General features: G+C 43.3%; 1 protein-coding gene across 1 annotated transcript; it reads left to right on the plus strand.

The window, feature by feature from the left end:
* Positions 1-1,319: 1,319 nt before the first annotated feature.
* Positions 1,320-25,242, plus strand: LOC147646706 (immunoglobulin superfamily member 1-like; the record flags this gene model as incomplete). The annotated part of the gene is made up of 5 exons (XM_086873085.1): positions 1,320-1,647; positions 9,166-9,465; positions 13,743-14,057; positions 17,802-17,903; positions 24,774-25,242. Coding segments are annotated over 5 exons (1,125 nt in total), but the record flags the coding sequence as incomplete, so codon positions are not given.
* Between the last annotated feature and the right edge of the window lie 2,744 nt (positions 25,243-27,986).

Here is a 27,986-nt window from a genome sequence, read left to right on the forward strand (position 1 = left end):
CAAATCTTCTCCAGACACACAAAAAATTGGGGATTTGGGGCAAAATTGGGTGGTTCCTCTCCATCTTCTCCATTCCCACCTCCAAAAACTGAAATTTTTGACCATTTTCACCCTTTTTGGACCCAATTTAAACCCCAAAATCTCCCCTGGCTTGGTGGAACCTCCAGGACCTTCTGGGTGATCCCAAACCTTCTCCAGACACACAAAAAATTGGGGATTTTGGGCAAAATTGGGTGGTTCCTCTCCATCTTCTCCATTCCCACCTCCAAAAAACGCAATTTTTGACCATTTTCACCCTTTTTAGCCCCAGATCTCCCTCCCCCCGCCCCCAACATCTCGGAGACACCAAATCTTCTCCAGACACACAAAAATTTGGGGATTTTGGGCAAAATTGGGTGGTTCCTCTCCATCTTCTCCATTCCCACCTCCAAAAAACGCAATTTTTGACCATTTTCGCCATTTTTGGACCCATTTTTCTTCCCCAGATCTCTGTCCCACCACCCCAAACATCTCAATGATCCCAAACCTTCTCCAGACACACAAAAAATTGGGGATTTTTGGTGAAAACTGAGATGTTCTTCACCATCTTCTCCATCTTCGCCATTCCCACCTCCAAAAAATGGAATTTTTGACCGTTTTCACCCTTTTTAGCCCCAGATCTCCGTCCCACCACCCCAAATATCTTGGAGATCCCAAACCTTCTCCAGACTCCAAAAAATTGGGGATTTTGGTCAAAATTGGGTGGTTCCTCTCCATCTTCTCCATTCCCACCTCCAAAAACCTCAATTTTTGACCATTTTCACCCTTTTTAGCCCCAGATCTCCCTCCCCCCGCCCCCAACATCTCGGTGACACCAAATCTTCTCCAGACACACAAAAAATTGGGGATTTTTGGTGAAAACTGAGATGTTCTTCACCATCTTCTCCATCTTCTCCAGTCCCACCTCCAAAAAACCCAATTTTTGACCATTTTCACCCTTTTTGGGCCCAATTCAAACCCCAAAATCTCCCCTGGCTTGGTGGAACCTCCAGGACCTTCTGGGTGACTCCAAACCTTCTCCAGACTCCAAAAAATTGGGGATTTTTGGTGAAAACTGAGATGTTCTTCACCATCTTCTCCATCTTCTCCATTCCCACCTCCAAAAACCCAATTTTTGACCATTTTCACCCTTTTTAGCCCCAGATCTCCATCCCACCACCCCAAATATCTTGGAGATCCCAAACCTTCTCCAGACTCCAAAAAATTTGGGGATTTTGGGCAAAATTGGGTGGTTCCTCTCCGTCTTCTCCATTCCCACCTCCAAAAAATGCAATTTTTGACCATTTTCACCCTTTTTAGCCCCAGATCTCCCTCCCCCCGCCCCCAACATCTCGGTGACGCCCCTCAAACCCGAGTTCCTGATCGGCGACACCGTGTCCATCACCTGCGCCGCGCCGGCGCCGGGCGGGCGGATCCGAGGTTTCCGTTTCTCGGGGACGTCCGGCTGGGTGACGGACGTCAGGAGCTCCAGGAGGAGCTTCAGCCACGCCTTCAACGTCACCGGCAGCAGGGACGGTGGCTTCCACACCTGCTCCTACACCGTTCTCCGGCCGGGACGCGGCGACGTCCGCTCGCCGGCCAGCCGGGCCGTGGTCATCAACGTCCGAGGTTGGCGGGGGTTGAGAAAAAAGTGATCGAAATTTGGGGTTTTGGTATCAAAGTTTGGCTCAAATTGGACAAAATTTGGGATTTTGGGGGGTTTTGATACCAAAATTTGTCTCAAATTGACCAAAATTTTGGATTTTGTGTCCAATTTGGGCTTTTTGATCCCAAAATTTATCTCAAATTGATAAAAAATTTTGGATTTTGGGAGGTTTTGATCCCAAAATTTGTCTCAAGTTGACCAAAATGTTGGAATTTGTGTCCAATTTTGGGATTTTTGATACCAAAATTTGTCTCAAATTGACCAAAATTTTGGGATTTGGGGACTTTTTATCCCAAATTTTATCTCAAATTGGACAAAATTTTGGATTTTGGGGGGTTTTGATCCCAAAATTTGTCCTTTTTGACCAAAATGTTGGAATTTGTGTCCAATTTTGGCATTTTTATCCCAAAATTTATCTCAAATTGACCAAAATTTGGGATTTGGGGTGGTTTGATCCCAAAATTTGTCCTTTTTTGACCAAAATTTTAGGACTTGGGCTGGTTTACTCCCAAAATTTATCTCAAATTGGGCAAAATGTTGTAATTTGTTCATTTTTATCCCAAAATTTATCTCAAAGTGGACAAAATTTTCAGATTTGGACGTTTTTTATCCCAAAATTTGTCTCAAGTTGACCAAAATTTTGGATTTTGTGTCCAATTTGGGCTTTTTGATCCCAAAATTTGTCCTTTTTGACCAAAAATGTTGGAATTTGTGTCCAATTTGGGATTTTTGATCCCAAAATTTGTCTCAAATTGACCAAAATTTTGAAATTTATGTCCAATTTGAGCATTTTTATACCAAAATGTATCTCAAATTGGCCAAAATTTTGGATTTTGGGGACTTTTTATCCCAAGATTTGTCTCAAGTTGACCAAAATGTTGGAATTTGTGTCCAATTTGGGCATTTTTATCCCAAAATTTATCTCAAATTGATAAAAAATTTTGGATTTTGGGGGGTTTTGATCCCAAAATTTGTCCTTTTTGACCAAAATTTTGGGATTTGGGGACTTTTTATCCCAAAATTTATCTCAAGTTGACCAAAATGTTGGGATTTTGTGTCCAATTTTGGCATTTTTATCCCAAAATTTATCTCAAATTGGACAAAATTTTGGATTTTGGGAGGGTTTGACCCCAAAATTTGTCCTTTTTGATCAAAATTTTGGGATTTGGGGACATTTTATCCCAAAATTGATCTCAAATTGACCAAAATTTGGGATTTTGGGGTGGTTTTGATGCCAAAATTTGTCCTTTTTCACCAAAAATGTTGGAATTTGTGTCCAATTTGGGCTTTTTGATCCCAAAATTTGTCCTTTTTTGACCAAAATTTTGGGATTTGGGGACCTTTGATTCCAAAATTTGTCTCAAATTGACCAAAATTTTTGGATTTGGGGTGGTTTTATCCCAAAATTTATCTCAAAATGACCAAAATTTTGAATTTTGTGTCCAATTTGGGCTTTTTGATCCCAAAATTTATCTCAAATTGGACAAAATTTTGGGATTTGGGGTGGTTTGATCCCAAAATTTGTCTCAAATTGGACAAAATTTTGGGATTTGGGGCATTTTTATCCTAAAATTTATCTCAAAGTGAAAAAATTTTGGATTTTGGGTGGTTTTGATCCCAAAATTTATCTGAAATTGACCAAAATTTTGGATTTTGGGGTGGTTTTGATCCCAAAATTTGCCTCAAGTTGACCAAAATGTTGGAATTTGTGTCCAATTTTGGCATTTTTATCCCAAAATGTATCTGAAATTGGCCAAAATTTGGGATATGGGACGGTTTTGATGCCAAAATTTGTCCTTTTTGACCAAAAATTTTGGATTTTGTGTCCAATTTGAGAATTTTTATCCCAAAATTTATCTCAAATTGACCAAAATTTTGGGATTTGGGGCATTTTTATCCTAAAATTGATCTCAAATTGAAAAAATTTTGGATTTTGGGGTGGTTTTGATCCCAAAATTGATCTCAAAGTGACCAAAATTTTGGGATTTGTGTCCAATTTGGGCTTTTTGATACCAAAATTTGTCCTTTTTGACCAAAATGTTGGAATTTGTGTCCAATTTTGGCATTTTTGATCCCAAAATTTGTCTCAAAGTGACCAAAATTTTGAATTTTATGTCCAATTTGAGCATTTTTATCCCAAAATTTATCTCAAATTGGACAAAATTTTGGATTTTGGGGACTTTTTATCCTAAAATTTATCTCAAATTGGACAAAATTTTGGATTTTGGGAGGGTTTGATCCCAAAATTTGTCTCAAATTGGACAAAATTTCGAATTTTGTGTCCAATTTGAGCATTTTTATCCCAAATTTTGTCTCAAGTTGACCAATATTTTGGATTTTGTGTCAAATTTGGGCTTTTTGATCCCAAAAGTTGTTCTTTTTGACCAAAATGTTGGCATTTGTGTCCAATTTTGGCATTTTTATCCCAAAATTTGTCTCAAATTGACCAAAATTTTGGATTTTGGGGTGGTTTGATTCCAAAATTTGTCCTTTTTTGACCAAAAATGTTGGGATTTGTGTCCAATTTGGGATTTTTGATGCCAAAATTTGTCCATTTTGACCAAAATTTTGGATTTTGTGTCCAATTTCGGCATTTTTATCCCAAAATTGATCTCAAATTGACCAAAATTTTGGATTTTGGGGTGGTTTTGATCCCAAAATTTATCTCAAATTGGCCAAAATGTTGGGATTTGGGGCATTTTTATCCCAAAATTGATCTCAAATTGGACAAAATTTTGGAATTTGGGGTGGTTTTATTGCAAATTTTGTCTCAAATTGACCAAAATTTTGGATTTTGTGTCCAATTTGGGATTTTTGATCCCAAAATTTGTCCTTTTTGACCAAAAATGTTGGGATTTGGGGACCTTTGATCCCAAAATTTGTCTCAAATTGACCAAAATTTTGGATTTTATGTCCAATTTGAGCATTTTTATCCCAAAATTGATCTCAAATTGGACAAAATTTGGGGATTTGTTCATTTTGATCCCAAAATTTATCTCAAATTGGACAAAATTTTGGGATTTGGGGACTTTTTATCCTAAAATTGATCTCAAAGTGAAAAAATTTTGGGATTTTGGGTGGTTTTGATCCCAAAATTTATCTGAAAGTGACCAAAAGTTTGAATTTTGGGGGGTTTTGATCCCAAAATTTGTCCTTTTTGACAAAAAATGTTGGAATTTGTGTCCAATTTGGGATTTTTATCCCAAAATTTATCTCAAATGGACCAAAATTTTGGGATTTGTGTCCAATTTTGGCATTTTTGATCCCAAAATTTGTCTCAAATTGACCAAAATTTTGGATTTTGTGTCCAATTTGGGCTTTTTGATTCCAAAATTTATCTCAAATTCACCTAAATTTTGGATTTTGGGTGGTTTTGATCCCAAAATTTGTCCTTTTTTGACCAAAATGTTGGGATTTGGGGACTTTTTATCCCAAATTTTATCTCAAATTGGGCAAAATGTTGGGATTTGGGGCATTTTGATCCCAAAATTTATCTCAAATTGATAAAAAATTTTGGATTTTGGGAGGTTTTGATCCCAAAATTTGTCTCAAGTTGACCAAAATGTTGGAATTTGTGTCCAATTTTGGCATTTTTATCCCAAAATTTGTCTCAAATTGGACAAAATTTTGGGATTTGGGGGCTTTTTATCCCAAAATTTGTCTCAAATTGGACAAAATTTTGGATTTTGGGGGGTTTTGATCCCAAAATTTGTCCTTTTTGACCAAAAATGTTGGAATTTGTGTCCAATTTGGGATGTTTGATCCCAAAATTTATCTCAAATTGACCAAAATTTTGGGATTTGGGGCATTTTTATCCTAAAATTGATCTCAAAGTGAAAAAATTTTGGGATTTGGGTGGTTTTGATCCCAAAATTTATCTGAAAGTGACCAAAATTTTGGATTTTGGGGTGGTTTTGATCCCAAAATTTGTCCTTTTTTGACCAAAATGTTGGAATTTGGGGTGGTTTTATCCCAAAATTTAGCTCAAATTGGACAAAATTTTGAATTTTATGTCCAATTTAGGCATTTTTATCCCAAAATTTTATCTCATATTGGACAAAATTTTGGGATTTGGGGCATTTTTATCCTAAAATTGATCTGAAATTGAAAAAATTTTGGGATTTGGGTGGTTTTGATCCCAAAATTTGTCCTTTTTGACCAAAATTTTGGATTTTGTGTCCAATTTGAGCATTTTTATCCCAAAATTTATCTCAAATTGGCCAAAATTTTGGGATTTGTTCATTTTGATCCCAAAATTGATCTCAAATTTACCAAAATTTTGGGATTTGGGGCGGTTTTGATCCCAAAATTTGTCCTTTTTTGACCAAAATTTTGGGATTTTGGGTGGTTTTGATCCCAAAATTTATCTGAAAGTGACCAAAAGTTTGGATTTTGGGGTGGTTTTGATCCCAAAATTTGTCCTTTTTGACAAAAAATGTTGGAATTTGTGTCCAATTTGGGATTTTTATCCCAAAATTTATCTCAAATGGACCAAAATTTTGGGATTTGTGTCCAATTTTGGCATTTTTGATCCCAAAATTTGTCTCAAATTGACCAAAATTTTTGGATTTGAGGTGGTTTTATCCCAAAATTTATCTCAAAATGACCAAAATTTTGAATTTTGTGTCCAATTTGGGCTTTTTGATCCCAAAATTTATCTCAAATTGGACAAAATTTTGGGATTTGGGGTGGTTTGATCCCAAAATTTGTCTCAAATTGGACAAAATTTTGGGATTTGGGGCATTTTTATCCTAAAATTGATCTCAAAGTGAAAAAATTTTGGATTTTGGGTGGTTTTGATCCCAAAATTTATCTGAAATTGACCAAAATTTTGGATTTTGGGGTGGTTTTGATCCCAAAATTTGCCTCAAGTTGACCAAAATGTTGGAATTTGTGTCCAATTTTGGCATTTTTATCCCAAAATGTATCTGAAATTGGCCAAAATTTGGGATATGGGACGGTTTTGATGCCAAAATTTGTCCTTTTTGACCAAAAATTTTGGATTTTGTGTCCAATTTGAGAATTTTTATCCCAAAATTCATCTCAAATTGACCAAAATTTTGGGATTTGGGGCATTTTTATCCTAAAATTGATCTCAAATTGAAAAAATTTTGGATTTTGGGGTGGTTTTGATCCCAAAATTTGTCTCAAAGTGACCAAAATTTTGAATTTTATGTCCAATTTGAGCATTTTTATCCCAAAATTTATCTCAAATTGGACAAAATTTTGGATTTTGGGGACTTTTTATCCTAAAATTTATCTCAAATTGGACAAAATTTTGGATTTTGGGAGGGTTTGATCCCAAAATTTGTCTCAAATTGGACAAAATTTTGAATTTTGTGTCCAATTTGAGCATTTTTATCCCAAATTTTGTCTCAAGTTGACCAATATTTTGGATTTTGTGTCAAATTTGGGCTTTTTGATCCCAAAAGTTGTTCTTTTTGACCAAAATGTTGGCATTTGTGTCCAATTTTGGCATTTTTATCCCAAAATTTGTCTCAAATTGACCAAAATTTTGGATTTTGGGGTGGTTTGATTCCAAAATTTGTCCTTTTTTGACCAAAAATGTTGGGATTTGTGTCCAATTTGGGCTTTTTGATCCCAAAATTTGTCCTTTTTTGACCAAAATTTGGGGATTTGGGGACCTTTGATTCCAAAATTTGTCTCAAATTGACCAAAATGTTGGAATTTGTGTCCAATTTTGGGATTTTTGATCCCAAAATTTATCTCAAATTGGCCAAAATTTTGGGATTTGGGACGGTTTTGATCCCAAAATTTAGCTCAAATTGACCAAAATTTTGAATTTTATGTCCAATTTGAGAATTTTGATCCCAAAATTTATCTCAAATTGGACAAAATTTGGGGATTTGGGGTGCTTTGATCCCAAAATTTGTCCTTTTTGACCAAAAATGTTGGAATTTGTGTCCAATTTGGGCTTTTTAATCCCAAAATTTATCTCAAATTGGACAAAATGTTGGGATTTGTGTCCAATTTTGGCATTTTTATCCCAAAATGTATCTGAAATTGGCCAAAATTTTGGATTTTGGGGTGGTTTTGATCCCAAAATTTGTCCTTTTTTGACCAAAATTTTGGGATTTGGGGACTTTTTATCCCAAAATTTGTCTCAAATTGACCAAAATGTTGGAATTTGTGTCCAATTTGGGCATTTTTATCCCAAAATTTATCTCAAATTGACCAAAATTTTGGGATTTTGGGTGGTTTTGATCCCAAAATTTGTCCTTTTTTGACCAAAATTTTAGGATTTGGGCTGGTTTACTCCCAAAATTTATCTCAAATTGGGCAAAATGTTGGAATTTGTTCATTTTGATCCCAAAATTTATCTCAAAGTGGACAAAATTTTCAGATTTGGACGTTTTTTATCCCAAAATTTGTCTCAAGTTGACCAAAATTTTGGATTTTGTGTCCAATTTTGGCTTTTTGATCCCAAAATTTGTCCTTTTTCACCAAAAATGTTGGAATTTGTGTCCAATTTTGGCATTTTTATCCTAAAATTTGTCTCAAATTGGCCAAAATTTTGGGATTTTGGGTGGTTTTGATCCCAAAATTTATCTGAAATTGACCAAAATTTTGGATTTTGGGAGGGTTTTGATCGCAAAATTTGTCCTTTTTGACCAAAAATGTTGGAACTTGTGTCCAATTTTGGCATTTTTATCCCAAAATTTGTCTCAAATTGACCAAAATTTTGATTTTTATGTCCAATTTGGGCATTTTTATCCCAAAATTTATCTCAAATTGGCCAAAATTTTGGATTTTGGGGTGGTTTTGATCCCAAAATTTGTCCTTTTTGACCAAAATTTGGGGATTTGGGGACTTTTTATCCCAAAATTGATCTCAAATTGGCCAAAATGTTGGGATTTGGGGCATTTTTATCCCAAAATTGATCTCAAATTGGACAAAATTTTGGGATTTGGGTGGTTTTGATCCCAAAATTTGTCTCAAATTGACCAAAATTTTGGATTTTGTGTCCAATTTGGGCTTTTTGATTCCAAAATCTGTCCTTTTTGACCAAAATTTGGGGATTTGGGGTGGTTTGATCCCAAAATTTGTCTCAAATTGACCAAAATTTTGGATTTTGGGGGGTTTTTATCCCAAAATTTATCTCAAATTGACCAAAATCTTGAGTTTTGTTCCAAAGGGGTGATTTTCACCCAAAATTCATCCTCATTGAGGTCCAACATTGACTTTTCCACCAAACTGGGGCATTTTTATCCCCAAAATTCATCCCAGTTGACCAAAACGTTGGCGTTTTGGCTGATTTGGGACGTTTTTATCCCAAAATCCATCCCTGATGAGATCCATCATTGACTCTTCCACCCTAATTGACTTTTCCACCAACTTGGAGAATTTTTTCCCTCCAAAATCCATCCCAACGTTGAGTTTTGGTCCAATTTGGCCGCTTTTCTCCCCAAAACTCCTCCTTGTTCATCCAACGTTGACTTCGTGTCTTCTCCTCCCACCAGATCGTCCAACCCCACCCAGGCTGACGGTGACGCCCTCCAGCATCACCGTGGAAGGGCAGCCCCTGGTCTTCTCCTGCCAGGCGCCGCCCGGCGATGCCGAGAGGAGATTTGGGATCTTCCAGGAGGACCTGGAGGTCACCGCTGGGATCTGGGAAGGTTCTGGAAGTTCTGGTGTCCGGCTGAGGGTGGAGAAGAGCGGCCAGAACCAGACGGGGAACTTCAGCTGCCGCTACGAGGAGATGACCGAGGGCCGGTGGATCGCGTCCTACCCCAGCGACGCCGTCCAGGTCATCGTCAAAGGTGATTTTGGGGGGAAAATCCAGGATATTGGGGCATGGAGACACCTCAGGGTTGGGTTTGGAGGAGGTTGAGGTGACGATGTTGGGTCATGGTTGGGTTTGGTTGGGGTTTGGTTGGGTTTGGTTGGGTTTGGTGGGGTCAGGGTTGGGTTTGGTTGGGTTTGGTTGGGTCATGGTTGGGTTTGGTGGGGTCAGGGTTGGGTTTGGTTGGGTTTGGTTGGGTTTGGTTGGGTCATGGTTGGGTTTGGTTGGGTTTGGTGGGGTTTGGTTGGGTTTGGTGGGGTTTGGTTGGGTTTGGTGGGGTTTGGTTGGGTTTGGTTGGGTTTGGCTGGGTTTGGTTGGGTTTGGTTGGGTCATGGTTGGGTCAGGGTTGGGTTTGGTTGGGTTTGGTTGGGTTTGGTTGGGTTTGGTTGGGTTTGGTGGGGTTTGGTTGGGTTTGGTTGGGTTTGGTTGGGTTTGGTGGGGTTTGGTTGGGTTTGGTTGGGTTTGGTGGGGTCAGGGTTGGGTTTGGTTGGGTTTGGTTGGGTTTGGTTGGGTTTGGTTGGGTTTGGTGGGGTCATGGTTGGGTTTGGTTGGGTTTGGTTGGGTTTGGTTGGGTTTGGTTGGGTTTGGTTTGGGTTTGGTTGGGTTTGGTTGGGTTTGGTTTGGGTTTGGTTGGGTTTGGTTGGGTTTGGTTGGGTTTGGTTTGGGTTTGGTTGGGTTTGGTTGGGTTTGGTTGGGTTTGGTTGGGTTTGGTTGGGTCATGGTTGGGTTTGGTTGGGTTTGGTGGGGTTTGGTTGTGTTTGGTTGGGTTTGGTTGGGTTTGGTTGGGTCATGGTTGGGTTTGGTTGGGTTTGGTTGGGTTTGGTTGGGGTTGGGTTGGGTTTGGTTGGGTTTGGTTGTGTTTGGTTGGGTTTGGTTGGGTTTGGTTGGGTTTGGTTGGGTTTGGTTGGGTTTGGTTGGGTTTGGTGGGGTCAGGGTTGGGTTTGGTGGGGTCATGGTTGGGTTTGATTGGGTTTGGTTGGGTTTGGTTGGGTTTGGTTGGGTTTGGTTGGGTTTGGTGGGGTCATGACCCCAAATCTCCTCCTGAATATCCAAAAATTCCAATTTCAATGGGTTTTCCCCATTTTTTCCCAAACATTCAGATTTCAGGGTCCATTTTTAATCCATTTTTGACCCAATCCAATCCCAACCCAACCAAACTCATGGTGGAACCTCCAGGACTCTCTGGATGGACCTCAACCTTCTCCAATTGACAAAAATTGAGATTTTGAGGAAATTTTGGGAGCTTCTTCTCCATTTTGTCCATTCCCACCTCCAATACATTGAATTTTGGGCCAATTTTAGGCGTTTTTGACCCAATTCTGACCCAACCAGGATCATGGTGGCACCTCCAGAACCATCTGGGTGGTTCCCAATGTCCTCTTGGCCAATAAAATTGGGATTTTGGGAAAAAACTTGTGGTTCTTCTCCATCTTCTCCATTTCCACCTCATCCAGTCCCAAAAATGTTCATTTTTGGACCATTTTTAGCTGGTTTTGGCCCAAATCCAATCACAACCTGACCAGGATCATGGTGGCACCTCCAGAACCATCTGGGTGATTCCAAACATCCTCCAGCCCCCCAAAAAATCGGAATTTTGGGAAAAACCTTGTGGTTCTTCTCCATCTTCTCCATTTCCACCTCTTCCAGTCCCAAAAATGTTCATTTTTGGACCATTTTTAGGCCTTTTTTGGCCCAATTCCAATCCCAACCTGACCAGGGTCATGGTGGCACCTCCAGAACCATCTGGGTGATTCCCAATGTCCTCTTGGCCAAAAAAAATTGGGATTTTGGGAAAAACCTTGTGGTTCTTCTCCATCTTCTCCATTTCCACCTCATCCAGTCCCAGAAATGTTCATTTTTGGACCATTTTTAGCCTTTTTTTGGCCCAAATCCAATCACAACCTGACCAGGATCATGGTGGCACCTCCAGAACCATCTGGGTGATTCCCAATGTCCTCTTGGCCAAAAAAATTGGGATTTTGGGAAAAACCTTCTGGTTCTTCTCCATCTTCTCCATTCCCACCTCATCCAGACCCAAAAATGTTCATTTTTGGACCATTTTTAGGCCGTTTTTGACCCAAATCCAATCACAACCTGACCAAGGTCATGGTGGCACCTCCAGAACCATCTGGGTGGTTCCAAACATCTTCCAGCTGAAAAAAAAATCGGGATTTTGGGAAAAACCTTGTGGTTCTTCTCCATCTTCTCCATTCCCACCTCTTCCAGTCCCAAAAATGTTCATTTTTGGACCATTTTTAGCTGTTTTTGACCCAATCCAAGTCCAACCTGACCAGGGTCATGGTGGCACCTCCAGAACCATCTGGGTGGTTCCCAATGTCCTCTTGGCCAATAAAATTGGGATTTTGGGAAAAACCTTGTGGTTCTTCTCCATCTTCTCCATTTCCACCTCATCCAGTCCCAAAAATGTTCATTTTTGGACCATTTTTAGCTGGTTTTGGCCCAAATCCAATCACAACCTGACCAGGATCATGGTGGCACCTCCAGAACCATCTGGGTGGTTCCCAATGTCCTCTTGGCCAAAAAAATCGGGATTTTGGGAAAAACCTTGTGGTTCTTCTCCATCTTCTCCATTCCCACCTCTTCCAGACCCAAAAATGTTCATTTTTGGACCATTTTTAGCCCTTTTTTGGCCCAATTCCAATCACAACCTGACCAGGATCATGGTGGCACCTCCAGAACCATCTGGGTGGTTCCCAATGTCCTCTTGGCCAAAAAAATCGGGATTTTAGGAAAAAATGGGTGGTTCTTCTCCATCTTCTCCATTCCCACCTTATCCAGTCCCAAAAATGTTCATTTTTGGACCATTTTTAGGCCGTTTTTGGCCCAAATCCAATCACAACCTGACCAAGGTCATGGTGGCACCTCCAGAACCATCTGGGTGGTTCCCAATGTCCTCTTGGCCAAAAAAAATGGGATTTTGGGAAAAACCTTGTGGTTCTTCTCCATCTTCTCCATACCCACCTCATGCATTCCCAAAAATGTTCATTTTTGGACCATTTTTAGCTGTTTTTGACCCAATCCGAGCCCAGCCCCACCAGGATCATGGTGGCACGTCCAGAACCATCTGGGTGGTTCCCAATGTCCTCTTGGCCAAAAAAATTGGGATTTTGGGAAAAACCTTGTGGTTCTTCTCCATCTTCTCCATTCCCACCTCATCCAGTCCCAAAAATGTTCATTTTTGGACCATTTTTAGCTGGTTTTGGCCCAAATCCATTCCCAACCTGACCAGGGTCATGGTGGCACCTCCAGAACCATCTGGGTGGTTCCCAATGTCCTCTTGGCCAAAAAAAATCGGGATTTTCGGAAAAACTTTGTGGTTCTTCTCCATCTTCTCCATTCCCACCTCATCCAGACCCAAAAATGTTCATTTTTGGACCATTTTTAGCCCTTTTTTGGCCCAAATCCAATCCCAACCTGACCAGGATCATTGTGGCATCTCCAGAACCATCTGGGTGGTTCCAAACATCCTCCAGCCCAAAAAAAATTGGGATTTTGGGAAAAACCTTGTGGTTCTTCTCCATCTTCTCCATTCCCACCTCTTCCAGTCCCAAAAATGTTCATTTTTGGACCATTTTTTGGCCGTTTTTGACCCAATCCAAGTCCAACCTGACCAGGGTCATGGTGGCACCTCCAGAACCATCTGGGTGGTTCCCAATGTCCTCTTGGCCAAAAAAAATGGGATTTTGGGAAAAACTTTGTGGTTCTTCTCCATCTTCTCCATTTCCACCTCATCCAGTCCCAAAAATGTTCATTTTTGGACCATTTTTAGCTGTTTTTGGCCCAAATCCAATCACAACCTGACCAGGATCATGGTGGCACCTCCAGAACCATCTGGGTGGTTCCCAATGTCCTCTTGGCCAAAAAAAATCGGGATTTTGGGAAAAACCTTGTGGTTCTTCTCCATCTTCTCCATTCCCACCTCATCCAGACCCAAAAATGTTGCTTTTTGGATCATTTTTAGCTGTTTTTGACCCAATCTGAGCCCAACCCGACCAGGGTCATGGTGGCACCTCCAGAACCATCTGGGTCGTTCCCAATGTCCTCTTGGCCAAAAAAATTGGGATTTTGGGAAAAACCCTGTGGTTCTTCTCCATCTTCTCCATTCCCACCTCCAAAACATCGAATTTTTGGGTCATTTTTCGTCCTTTTTCCCACAAATCCCACCCGGGTGGGAGAAAAATCGACGATTCCGAGGATTTTCCCCGATTTCTTTTTGTTTTCCCCCCACCCCAGATCCGTGTCCTCCTCCCGTCCTGTCCGTGGAGCCGCTCTCGGGCGTGGTGGCCACCGGCCACCGGCTGCGCCTGACCTGCGCCGCGCCCCGCAACGACTTCCGGCGCCGCTTCCGCTTCTTCCGCGACGGCGCCGAGGTGACGCCGGGCGCCGGTGACGTCATGGGTGACGTCATCGGCGGGGACGGCTCCGAGCTGCTTTTCCCGCGGATTTCCCGGGAATTCGCCGGGAATTTCAGCTGCCGGGTGGAGGAGGAGGTGGGCGGGGCCTGGTTGGAGGCTCCGCCCAGCCGGGGCGTGGCTGTGGAGGTCAGGGGTAGGTGGGGGATGAAAAGGCCACGCCCATCACAGTGACCACACCCCCAAATGGCCACTCCCACCCCAATGACCACACCCAAAATGGCCACGCCCACCACCACAATGGCCACGCCCATCCCAGAGACCACACCCCAAAATGGCCACACCCCAAAATGGCCATGTCCACCCCAATGGTCACAACCCTTCCATTGACCACGCCCAAAAATGGCCACGCCCCCAAATGGCCACACCCACCACAATGACCACACCACCAAAATGGCCACACCCAAAATGGCCACGCCCATCCCAGAGACCACACCCCGAAATGGCCATACCCACTCCAATGACTACAACCCGACCATTGACCACGCCCAAAAATGGCCACGCCCCCAAATGGCCACACCCACCACAATGACCACACCGCCAAAATGGCCACACCCTAAATGGCCACGCCCACCCCAATGACCACACCCAAAAATGGCCACGCCCCCAAATGGCCACACCCACCCCAATGACTACATCATAAAATGGCCACACCCCAAAATGGCCACGCCCACCGCTATAACCACACCCCAAAATGGCCACGCCCATCCCAGTGACCACACCCAAAAATGGCCACGCCCCCAAATGGCCATGCCCACCATAATGACCACACCCAAAACCGGCCATGCCCCCAAATGGCCACACCCACTCCAATGACCACACCCAAAAATGGCCACGCCCCCAAATGGCCACACCCACCCCAATGACCACACCCCCAAATGGCCACACCCACCCCAATGACCACAGCCCCAAAGTGGCCACGCCCTCTCCAGTGACCACACCCCAAATGGCCACACCCACCCCAATGACCACACCCCAAACGGCCACACCCACCCCGATGACCACACCCCAAACGGCCACACCCACCCCAATGATCACACCCCAAATGGCCACACCCACCCCAATGACCACACCCCAAATGGCCACACCCACCCCGATGACCACACCCCAAATGGCCACACCCACTCCAATGACCACACCCCAAATGGCCACACCCACCCCAATGACCACACCCCAAATGGCCACACCCACTCCAATGACCACACCCCAAAATGGCCTCTCCTACCCCAATGACCACACCCCCAAAGTGGCCACGCCCACCCCGATGACCACACCCACTGACCACTCCCAAAATTTGGGGTGGGGGGATTTTGGGGACGTCCAAAATTTGGGTGTTTTGGGGGGTTTTGGGGTGATTTTGGGGTTTTTGGTGACCCTGGGGTTGGTTTTTGGGGTGGTTTTGGGGTTTTTGGGGTGTTTGCTGACCCTGGGTTGGTTTTTGGGGTGATTTGGGGTTTTTGGGGAGGTTTTGGGGTTTTTGGGGTGGTTTTGGGGTTTTTGGGGTGTTTGCTGACCTTGGGGTTGGTTTTTGGGGTGGTTTTGGGGTTTTTGGGGTGGTTTTGGGGTTTTTGGGGTGGTTTTCGGGTTTTTGGGGTGTTTGCTGACCATTGGGGGATTTTTTGGGGTGGTTTTTGGGTTTTTGGGGTGGTTTTTGGGTTTTTGGGGTGGTTTTTGGGTTTTTGGGGTGGTTTTGGGGGTTTTGGGGTGGTTTTGGGGTTTTTGGGGTGTTTGCTGACCCTGGGGTTGGTTTTTGGGGTGGTTTTGGCGTTTTTGGGGTGTTTGCTGACCCTGGGGTTGGTTTTTGGGGTGGTTTTGGCGTTTTTGGGGTGGTTTTGGGGTTTTTGGGGTGATTTGGGGTTTTTTGGTGTTTGCTGACCCAGAGGGATTTTTTGGGGTGATTTTGGGGTTTTGGGGATTTTTGGAGTCCCTTGGGGTTGGTTTTTGGGGTGATTTTGGGTTATTTTGGGGGTGATTTTGGGGCTTTGGGGGTTTTTGGTGACCCAGACTGATTTTTTGGGGTGGTTTTGGGGTTTTTGGGGTGTTTGCTGACTCCGGGGTTGGTTTTTGGGGTGGTTTTGGGGTTTTTGGGGTGGTTTTGAGGTTTTTGGGGTGTTTGCTGACCATTGGGGGATTTTTTGGGGTGGTTTTTGGGTTTTTGGGGTGGTTTTGGGGTTTTTGAGGTGTTTGCTCACCCTGGGGTTGGTTTTTGGGGTGATTTGGGGGTTTTTGGGGTGGTTTTGGGGTTTTTGGGGTGGTTTTGGGGTTTTTGGGGTGTTTGCTGACCCTGGGTTGGTTTTTGGGGTGGTTTTGGGGTTTTTGGGGTGGTTTTGGGGTTTTTGGGGTTTTTGGTGCCCCTGGGGTTGGTTTTTGGGGTGATTTGGGGGTTTCTGGGGTGGTTTTGGGGGTTATGGAGTGGTTTTGGGGTTTTTGGGGTGATTTGGGGTTTTTCGGGGTTTTTGCTGACCCAGAGGGTTTTTTTGGGGTTATTTTGGCGTTTTTGGGGTGTTTTGGGGTTTTTGGTGGTTTTGCTTTACCTGGGGTTGGTTTTTGGGGTGATTTTGGGGTTTTTGGGGTGGTTTTGGGGGTTTTGGGGTGGTTTTGGGGTTTTTGGGGTGTTTGCTGACCCTGGGGTTGGTTTTTGGGGTGGTTTTGGCGTTTTTGGGGTGTTTGCTGACCCTGGGGTTGGTTTTTGGGGTGGTTTTGGCGTTTTTGGGGTGGTTTTGGGGTTTTTGGGGTGATTTGGGGTTTTTTGGTGTTTGCTGACCCAGAGGGATTTTTTGGGGTGATTTTGGGGTTTTGGGGATTTTTGGAGTCCCTTGGGGTTGGTTTTTGGGGTGATTTTGGGTTATTTTGGGGGTGATTTTGGGGCTTTGGGGGTTTTTGGTGACCCAGACTGATTTTTTGGGGTGGTTTTGGGGTTTTTGGGGTGTTTGCTGACTCCGGGGTTGGTTTTTGGGGTGGTTTTGGGGTTTTTGGTGTGGTTTTGAGGTTTTTGGGGTGTTTGCTGACCTTGGGGTTGGTTTTTGGGGTGGTTTTGGGGTTTTTGGGGTGGTTTTGGGGTTTTTGGGGTGTTTGCTGACCCTGGGGTTGGTTTTTGGGGTGATTTGGGGTTTTTGGGGTGGTTTTGGGGTTTTTGGGGTGGTTTTGGGGTTTTTGGGGTGTTTTCTTACCCTGAGGTTGGTTTTTGGGGTGATTTGGGGTTTTTGGGGTGGTTTTGGGGTTTTTGGGGTGGTTTTGGGGTTTTTGGGGTGTTTTCTTACCCTGAGGTTGGTTTTTGGGCTGGTTTTGGGGTTTTTGGGGTGGTTTTGGGGTTTTTGGGGTGGTTTTCGGGTTTTTGGGGTGTTTGCTGACCCTGGGGTTGGTTTTTGGGGTGATTTTGGGGTTTTTGGGGTGTTTGCTGACCCAGGGGTTGGTTTTGGGGGTGAAATTTTGGGGGTTTTAGGGGTTTTTGAGGAGGCTTTGGGGATCTGGAACCTTCTAGGGGAATTTTTGGGGTTTTTCATTGACCTCTGGGAATTTTGGGATTTTTTGGAGGGAGATTTTAAGAGGTTTTGGGGGAATTTTGGGAGGATTTGGGGTTTTTTTAAGCTTTATTTTTTATTATTTTTATTTGGTTTTTTTTTTAGCGGGAAATTTGCTGACCCAAGGGTTTTTTTGGGGGCGATTTTGGGGTTTTTAGGATATTTCCTGACCCAGGGATTTTTTTGGGGGGTGAAAATTCAGATTTTTTGAGAATTCGCTGACCCCAAGTGATTTTTTTGAGTAAATTTTTGGGGATTTGGGGTTTTTTTGCTGATCCAGGAGGATTTTTTGGGGAAGTTTTGGGGTTTTTTGGGTATTTATTGACCCAGTTTTTTTGGGGGGGGTTTCTCACCCTCAGCCCAGTTCGAGCTCCTCCCATTGGTCGTCGGCACCGCAGTGGGCGTGGCCTCGCTGCTCCTCGGGCTCCTATTGGCTGCTTGTCTATGCCGGAAGAGGCGGGGTCAGTGGGGGAGGGGAGGAGTTTGACCCCACCCCCAAAATCGCCCATTTTAACCCTAAAATTTCCCTGTCAGTCCAAAAATTGAAAATTCTGCCCCCAAACCACCAAATTTAACCCAAATTTCTCTATTTTAGTCCCAAAACTTCTGGTTTTGACCCCAAATTTCCCATTTTAATCCCAAATTCCCCACTTTGATCCCAAAACTGACTTCAAATTTCCCATTTTAACCCAAATTTTCCCATTTTAACCCAAAATTCCCCCACTTTGATCCCAAAACCGACTTAAAATTTCCCATTTTAACCCAAATTTTCCCATTTTAACCCAAATTTTCCCATTTTAATCCAAAATTCCCCACTTTGATCCCAAAACTGCCTTCAAATTTCCCATTTTAACCCAAATTTCCCATTTTAACCCAAATTTTCCCATTTTAATCCCAAATCCCCCACTTTGATCCCAAAACTGCCTTCAAATTTCCCATTTTAACCCAAATTTTCCCATTTTAATCCCAAATTTTCCCATTTTAACCCAAATTTTCCCATTTTAACCCAAATTTTCCCATTTTAATCCCAAATTCCCCACTTTGATCCCAAAACCGCCTTCAAATTTCCCATTTTAACCCAAATTTTCCCATTTTAACCCAAATTTTCCCATTTTAACCCAAATTCCCCACTTTGATCCCAAAACTGCCTTCAAATTTCCCATTTTAACCCAAATTTTCCCATTTTAATCCAAATTTTCCCATTTTAACCCAAATTTTCCCATTTTAATCCAAATTTTCCCATTTTAATTCAAATTTTCCCATTTTAACCCAAATTCCCCACTTTGATCCCAAAACTGCCTTCAAATTTCCCATTTTAACCCAAATTTTCCCATTTTAACCCAAATTTTCCCATTTTAATCCCAAAACTGACTTCAAATTTCCCATTTTAACCCAAATTTTCCCATTTTAATCCAAAATTCCCCACTTTGATCCCAAAACCGCCTTCAAATTTCCCATTTTAACCCAAATTTTCCCATTTTAACCCAAATTCCCCACTTTGATCCCAAATTCCCCCACTTTGATCCCAAAACCGCCTTCAAATTTCCCATTTTAACCCAAATTTTCCCATTTTAATCCCAAATTTTCCCATTTTAATCCCAAATTTCCCATTTTAACCCAAATTTTCCCATTTTAACCCAAATTTTCCCATTTTAATCCCAAATTCCCCCACTTTGATCCCAAAACCACCTTCAAATTTCCCATTTTAACCCAAATTTTCCCATTTTAATCCCAAAATTCCCCACTTTGATCCCAAAACTGACTTCAAATTTTTCATTTTAACCCAAATTTTCCCATTTTAACCCAAATTTTCCCATTTTAATCCCAAATTCCCCCACTTTGATCCCAAAACCACCTTCAAATTTCCCATTTTAACCCAAATTTTCCCATTTTAATCCCAAAATTCCCCACTTTGATCCCAAAACTGACTTCAAATTTTTCATTTTAACCCAAATTTTCCCATTTTAACCCAAATTTTCCCATTTTAATCCCAAATTCCCCCACTTTGATCCCAAAACTGCCTTCAAATTTCCCATTTTAACCCAAATTTTCCCATTTTAACCCAAATTTTCCCATTTTAATCCCAAATTTTCCCATTTTAACCCAAATTTTCCCATTTTAACCCAAATTTTCCCATTTTAATCCCAAATTCCCCACTTTGATCCCAAAACTGCCTTCAAATTTCCCATTTTAACCCAAATTTTCCCATTTTAACCCAAATTTTCCCATTTTAGCCCCAAAAAAGGCCCTTTTGTCCCCAAATTGTCCATTTTGACCCAAAGCTCTAAATTTTATTCCAGAATTCACTTATTTTGCCCCAAATTTCCCAATTTGACCCCAAAACTGTCCCCAAAGTTCCCTTTTTGACCCAAATTTCTCCAGTTCAGTTCAAAAATTGATCATTTGGCCCCAATTTCACCCATTTTGATCCCCAAATCCCCCCAAATCTCCTGTTTTAAAACCAATTTTACCCCAAATTCCCCATTTTGACCCCAAAATCGAATTTTGATCCCCAAACCCTCCCTTTTAGTCCCAAAATTGCCCCTTTTGCCCACAAATTTCCCGTTTTTACCTCAAATTGTCATTTTTTTCGACCCAAATTTGTCCCTTTTGCTCTCAAATTCATTTTGATCTCTGAATTCACCCCAAATTCCCCATTTTAGTCTAAAAAAAATGAGGTTTTTGGCCCCAAATTCCCCATTTTGACCCCAAATTTTCCCAAAAAACCCCATTTTTGACCCAAAAATCGTCCCTTTCTGCCCAAAACTTCACCCTTTTACCCCAAAATTCCCCTTTTTGACTTCAAATCTTCCCCTAATCTCCCATTTTAACCCAAATTTCTCCATTTTTACCCCCAAATTACCCATTTCGATACCAAAATCGTCACTTTTAGCCAAAAAAATTAAACATTTTGCCCCAAATTTCCCATTTTAACCCAAATTTTCCCATTTTAACCCAAATTTTCCCATTTTAATCCAAATTTCCCACTTTGATCCCAAAACCACCTTCAAATTTCCCATTTTAAACCAAATTTTCCCATTTTAATCCCAAATTCCCCACTTTGATCCCAAAACCGCCTTCAAATTTCCCATTTTAACCCAAATTTTCCCATTTTAATCCCAAATTCCCCACTTTGATCCCAAAACCACCTTCAAATTTCCCATTTTAACCCAAATTTTCCCATTTTAACCCAAATTTCCCCATTTTAATCCCAAATTCCCCACTTTGATCCCAAAACCGACTTCAAATTTCCCATTTTAACCCAAATTTTCCCATTTTAAACCCAAATTTTCCCATTTTAACCCAAATTTTCCCATTTTAACCCAAATTTTCCCACTTTGATCCCAAAACCGCCTTCAAATTTCCCATTTTAACCCAAATTTTCCCATTTTAATCCCAAATTCCCCACTTTGATCCCAAAACCGCCTTCAAATTTCCCATTTTAACCCAAATTTTCCCATTTTAACCCAAATTCCCCACTTTGATCCCAAAACCGACTTCAAATTTCCCATTTTAACCCAAATTTTCCCATTTTAACCCAAATTTTCCATTTTAATCCCAAATTCCCCACTTTGATCCCAAAACTGCCTTCAAATTTCCCATTTTAACCCAAATTTTCCCATTTTAACCCAAATTTTCCCATTTTAACCCAAATCTTCCCATTTTAACCCAAATTTTCCCATTTTAATCCCAAATTCCCCACTTTGATCCCAAAACTGCCTTCAAATTTCCCATTTTAACCCAAATTTTCCCATTTTAGCCCAAAAAAAGGCCCTTTTGTCCCCAAATTGTCCATTTTGACCCAAAGTTCTAAATTTTATTCCAGAATTCACTTATTTTGCCCCAAATTTGCCAATTTGACCCCAAAACTGTCCCCAAAGTTCCCTTTTTGACCCAAATTTCTCCAGTTCAGTTCAAAAATTGATCATTCTGCCCCAAATTCACCCATTTTGATCCCCAAATCCCCCCAAATCTCCTGTTTTAAAACCAATTTTACCCCAAATTCCCCATTTTGACCCCAAAATCGGATTTTGATCCCCAAACCCTCCCTTTTAGTCCCAAAATTGCCCCTTTTGCCCACAAATTTCCCGTTTTTACCTCAAATTGTCATTTTTTTGACCCAAATTTGTCCCTTTTGCTCTCAAATTCATTTTGATCTCTGAATTCCCCCCAAATTCCCCATTTTAGTCTAAAAAAAATGAGTTTTTTGACCCCAAATTGCCCATTCTGACCCCAAATTTTCCCAAAAAAACCCCATTTTTGACCCAAAAATCGTCCCTTTCTGCCCAAAACTTCACCCTTTTACCCCAAAATTCCCCTTTTTGACTTCAAATCTTCCCCTAATCTCCCGTTTTAACCCAAATTTCTCCATTTTTACCCCCGAATTACCCATTTCGATACCAAAATCGTCACTTTTAGCCAAAAAAATTAAACATTTTGCCCCAAATTTCCCATTTTATCCCAAATTTTCCCATTTTAACCCAAATTCCCCACTTTGATCCCAAAACTGCCTTCAAATTTCCCATTTTAACCCAAATTTTCCCATTTTAACCCAAATTTTCCCACTTTAACCCAAATTTTCCCATTTTAGCCCAAATTCCCCACTTTGATCCCAAAACTGACTTCAAATTTCCCATTTTAACCCAAATTTTCCCATTTTAACCCAAATTTTCCCATTTTAACCCAAATTTTCCCATTTTAACCCAAATTTCCCATTTTAATCCCAAATTTTCCCACTTTAACCCAAATTTTCCCATTTTAACCCAAATTTTCCCATTTTAACCCAAATTTTCCCATTTTAATCCCAAATTCCCCCACTTTGATCCCAAAACCGCCTTCAAATTTCCCATTTTAACCCAAATTTTCCCATTTTTACCCAAATTTTCCCATTTTAACCCAAATTTTCCCATTTTAATCCAAAATTCCCCACTTTGATCCCGAAACCGCCTTCAAATTTCCCATTTTAACCCAAATTTTCCCATTTTAACCCAAAAATTTTCCCATTTTAATCCCAAATTCCCCACTTTGATCCCAAAACCGCCTTCAAATTTCCCATTTTAATCCAAATTTTCCCATTTTAACCCAAATTTTCCCATTTTAATCCAAATTTTCCCATTTTAACCCAAATTTCCCATTTTAACCCAAATTTTCCCATTTTAATTCCAAATTCCTTACTTTGATCCCAAAACCGCCTTCAAATTTCCCATTTTAACCCAAATTTTCCCATTTTAACCCAAATTTTCCCATTTTAATCCCAAATTCCCCACTTTGATCCCAAAACCGCCTTCAAATTTCCCATTTTAACCCAAATTTTCCCATTTTAACCCAAAAATTCCCATTTTAATCCCAAATTCCCTCACTTTGATCCCAAAACTGCCTTCAAATTTCCCATTTTAACCCAAATTTTCCCATTTTAACCCAAATTTTCCCATTTTAACCCAAATTTTCCCATTTTAACCCAAATTTCCCAATTTTAATCCAAAATTCCCCACTTTGATCCCAAAACCGCCTTCAAATTTCCCATTTTAACCCAAATTTTCCCATTTTAACCCAAATTTTCCCATTTTAACCCAAATTTTCCCATTTTAATCCCAAATTCCCCCACTTTGATCCCAAAACCGCCTTCAAATTTCCCATTTTAACCCAAATTTTCCCATTTTAACCCAAATTTTCCCATTTTAATCCCAAATTTTCCCATTTTAACCCAAATTTCCCCATTTTAATCCCAAATTTTCCCATTTTAACCCAAAATTCCCCCACTTTGATCCCAAAACTGCCTTCAAATTTCCCATTTTAACCCAAATTTTCCCATTTTAGCCCAAAAAAAGGCCCTTTTGTCCCCAAATTGTCCATTTTGACCCAAAGTTCTAAATTTTATTCCAGAATTCACTTATTTTGCCCCAAATTTGCCAATTTGACCCCAAAACTGTCCCCAAAGTTCCCTTTTTGACCCAAATTTCTCCAGTTCAGTTCAAAAATTGATCATTCTGCCCCAAATTCACCCATTTTGATCCCCAAATCCCCCCAAATCTCCTGTTTTAAAACCAATTTTACCCCAAATTCCCCATTTTGACCCCAAAATCGGATTTTGATCCCCAAACCCTCTCTTTTAGCCCCAAAATTGCCCCTTTTGCCCACAAATTTCCCGTTTTTACCTCAAATTGTCATTTTTTTAACCCAAATTTGTCCCTTTTGCTCTCAAATTCATTTTGATCTCTGAATTCACCCCAAATTCCCCATTTTAGTCTAAAAAAAATGAGGTTTTTGACACCAAATTGCCCATTCTGACCCCAAATTTTCCCAAAAAACCCCATTTTTGACCCAAAAATCATCCCTTTCTGCCCAAAACTTCACCCTTTTACCCCAAAATTCCCCTTTTTGACTTCAAATCTTCCCCTAATCTCCCGTTTTAACCCAAATTTCTCCATTTTTACCCCCGAATTACCCATTTCGATACCAAAATCGTCACTTTTAGCCAAAAGAATTAAACATTTTGCCCCAAATTTCACATTTGGACCCCAAATCTCACATTTTGAGCCCAAATTTCCTTAAAATCCCAGATTTTATCCCAAATCTGCCCATTTCACCCCAGAATTGGTTTTTTTCGCCCCATTTTGATGCAAATTTTCCCATTCCAGTGCAAAAATTCACATTTTTTCCCCCCAAATCGTCGATTTTGACCCTCCAATTGTCCCCTTTTGTCCAAAACTCGGCCATTTTGCCCCAAATTCCCCCAAAATTCCAAATTTCTCCCGATTTTTCTCCTCTTTTCCCCTAAAATTCCCCTTTAAGCCCCAAAATTTGGCTCTTCTCACCCCAATTTTCTCATTTTTGACTAAAATTGCCAGTTTTGCCCCCGAATTGCCCATTTTGATCGCAAATTGCCCAAATCCCCAAATTTTCCCCCAAAAATCCTCGATTTCACCCCAAATCTTTGGTTTTCCTCCCAAACTCAGCCCTTCCACCCCCACATTCCCCAAAATTTTCAGACCCAAAATTCCCTTTCTTTCCCCCAAAATTCCCCATTTTCCGCCCAAATCTTTGATTTTGCCCCACCCAAATCCTCATTTTAACCTCAAAATTCCCGTTTTTTACCCCAAAATCGCCGATTTCATCCCAAATTTCCCATTTCCCCCCAAATTATTTCATTTTATCGCCAAACCTCTCCCCTCAATGCCAAAATCCCCAATTTAGCTCCAAAATCTCCATTTTTCACCCCAAAAAAATCCCTCAATGAACCCCAAATCCCTTTTCCCACCCCCAAATCAGGTTTTTTCCTCCCAAAATTGATCTTTTTTTGCCCAAAATGTTGGATTTTCACCCCGATCCAGGAGGTTCTCGGTGGCGGGGGCTGAGCCTGGGGGAAGACACCGGAACTTTCTCCATGGGGGACCTGGAGGCGGCTTCCTGAGACAGGCCACGCCCACCAAGATGGCGGACAACGCACAGGCCACGCCCACCAAGATGGCCGACAAGGCGCAGACCACGCCCCCGGAATGATGCTGAGACCACGCCCCCCAAGATGGCCACCGGCTCCAAAGCCACGCCCCCAAGATGGCCGCTGAAATAAAGGCCACGTCCCCCAAGATGGCTGCCAGCTTAAAGCCACGCCCCCAAAATGGCCGCCAGGCCACAGGCCACGCCCCCAAGATGGCCACCGAAATAAAGGCCACGCCCCCAAGATGGCCACCAAAATAAAGCCACGCCCCAAAATGGCCACCGGTGCTGAGGCCACGCCCCCAAGATGGCGGCGGTAGGCGGGGCCAGGTCGAGGCGGCCAATGGGGATTGGTGGATCTGATGGTGCCGTGTCCTGATTGGTTGGTTTGGATTTGGGGGGGGGGGGGGTGTCTTTATGCAAATGAGATGCTAATGAGGGGATGAAGATGGTCTCTGCATGGATCCTGGGAGGATTGTGGATTATTTATGCAAATGAGATGCTAATGAGGGGATGAAGATGGTCTCTGCAGGGATCCTGGGAGGATTGTGGATTATTTATGCAAATGAGATGCTAATGAGGGGATGAAGATGGTCTCTGCAGGGGTCCTGGGAGGAATATGGGGAATTTATGTAAATGATATGCTAATGAGGGGATGAAGATGGTCTCTGCAGGGGTCCTGGGAGGATTGTGGATTATTTATGCAAATGATATGCTAATGAGGGGATGAAGATGGTCTCTGCAGGGGTCCTGGGAGGAATATGGGGGATTTATGTAAATGATATGCTAATGAGGGGATGAAGATGGTCTCTGCAAGGGTCCTGGGAGGAATATGGGGGGGTTATGCAAATGAGATGCTAATGAGGGGCACTGGGCGGTTTCTTCAGGGACCCCCTGAGGATCTGGGGATGATGAAGGCGCATTTATGCAAATGAGATGCAAATTAGGGGTACAGGGAGGGTCTTGGGGCAGTGTTCTTGGAGGGAAATGTAGACGTTCTTATGCAAATGAGATGCAAATGAGGGTCTGTAATTGGTCTTGGCAGGTGTCCTGGGAGGAATGTGGGGCATTTATGCAAATGAGATGCTAATGAGGGGAAGAAGATGCTCTCTGCAGGGGTACTGGGAGGATCTGGAGGGATTTATGCAAATGAGATGCTAATGGGAGGCATGGGAGGATCTCTGGAGAGGTTTGGGGGAACTTCGTGGGTCATTATGCAAATGAGATGCTAATGAGGGCCACAGGACGGCTGCTCAATGGGTCCTTGGGGAGTTTGGGGGATATTAAAAAGCATTTATGCAAATGAGATGTAAATGAGGGGTTCGGGGAGGGGCTCTGGTGGTGTTTAGCAGAGGCAATGAAGGGGTTGTTATGCAAATGAGATGCTAATGAGGGGATTGGTGGGGGTGGGGCTGAGCTGGGACGGGAATCGTTGGGAGCTGGGAATTCCCAGCCGGGCCAGGGGGGGTGGGGATCGGCCGGGAAGGGATCGGGGATCGGCTGGGATCGGCCGGGATCCGCTGGGATCGGCCGGGATCCGCTGGGATCTGGGATCAGCTGGGATCCGCTGGGATTGGCTGGGATCCACTGGGATCCGCTGGGATTGGCTGGGATCCGCTGGGATTGGCTGGGATTGGCTGGGATCTGCTGGGATTGGCTGGGATTGGCTGGGATCTGCTGGGATTGGCTGGGATTGGCTGGGATCCGCTGGGATTGGCTGGGATTGGCTGGGATCCGCTGGGATTGGCTGGGATTGGCTGGGATCTGCTGGGATTGGCTGGGATCGGCTGGGATCGGCTGGGATCCACTGGGATCCGCTGGGAACTGGGATCGGGGATCGGCTGAGATTGGCTGGGATCTGGGATCGGCCGGGATCTGGGATCAGCCGGGATCCGGGATCCACTGGGGATCGGCTGGGATCCGGGATCGGCTGGGATCCGGGATCCGGCTGAGATTGGCTGGGATCCACTGGGATCCGCTGGGATCCACTGGGATCGGCTGGGAGGGGATCAGCTGGATCCGGGATCCGGGATCGGCTGGGATCTGGGATCTGCTGGGATCGGCTGGGATCAGCTGGGATCTGGGATCAGCTGGGGTCGGCTGGGATCAGCTGGGATCAGCTGGATCCGGGATCGGCTGGGATGGGAATACACAAGGTCGGGATCTGCTGGCACGGGATCCACTGGATCCAGGATCTGCCGGGATGGGATCCACCGAACCGGGATCTTCTGGCACAGAACGCGCTGGAGCCGGGATCTGGGATCCGCTGGATCCGCTGAGCTCCCAGCTGGGATCTGCCGGATCCGGGAGCTGAGGCACCGGGATCTGCTGGGGCTGGGATCTGCAGGGCTGGGATCTGCTGGATCCGGGATCTGCTGGGGCTGGGATCTGCTGGATCCGGGATCCGCTGGAGCTGGGATCTGCTGGATCCGGGACACGAAGGGTGTGGGGGCCTGGGATCTGCCCGGGATCCCTTCCTGTTGGGATCCAGTGGATCTGGGAGCCCCCGGGCCCCTGGGACGGGAGGCTGGGATCCGCTGGGATCCGCTGGGATCCGCTGGGATCCGCTGGGGCCGGGATCGAGTGGATATGGGATCTGGTGGGGCCCAGGAAAGAGGGGCCTGGGATCCCCTGGATCCGGGATCCATTCAGGCCGGGAGGGGCAGGGCTGGGATCTCCTGGATCCGGGATCTGTCAGGACGGGATCCACCAGAACTGGGACCTGGTGGACCTGGGATCTCCTGCATCTGGGATCTGCTTGGTCTGGGATCCACTGGATCCAGGATCTGCTGGGGCTGGGATCGGCTGGGATGGGAACACAAGAGCTTGGGATCTGCTGGGGTGGGATCCACTGGATCCAGGGCCTGCCAGCTCCGGGATCTGCCAGGCCTGGGCTTTCCTTGAGCTGGGATCTGCTGGCACAGGATCCACTGGATCCGGGATCTACTGGGATGGGATCTGCTGGGAGAGGATCCACTGCATCGAAGATCTTCCGGCACAGGATCCACTGGAGCCGGGATCCGCTGGGATGGGATCCACCCAAACCGGGATCTTCTGGCACAGAACGCGCTGGAGCCGGGATCTGGGATCCGCTGGATCCGATGAGC

Source organism: Cyanistes caeruleus, unplaced genomic scaffold (genome assembly GCF_971803275.1).
Source record: "Cyanistes caeruleus unplaced genomic scaffold, bCyaCae1.hap1.1 HAP1_SCAFFOLD_81, whole genome shotgun sequence".
NCBI classification, from domain to species: Eukaryota; Metazoa; Chordata; class Aves; order Passeriformes; family Paridae; genus Cyanistes; species Cyanistes caeruleus.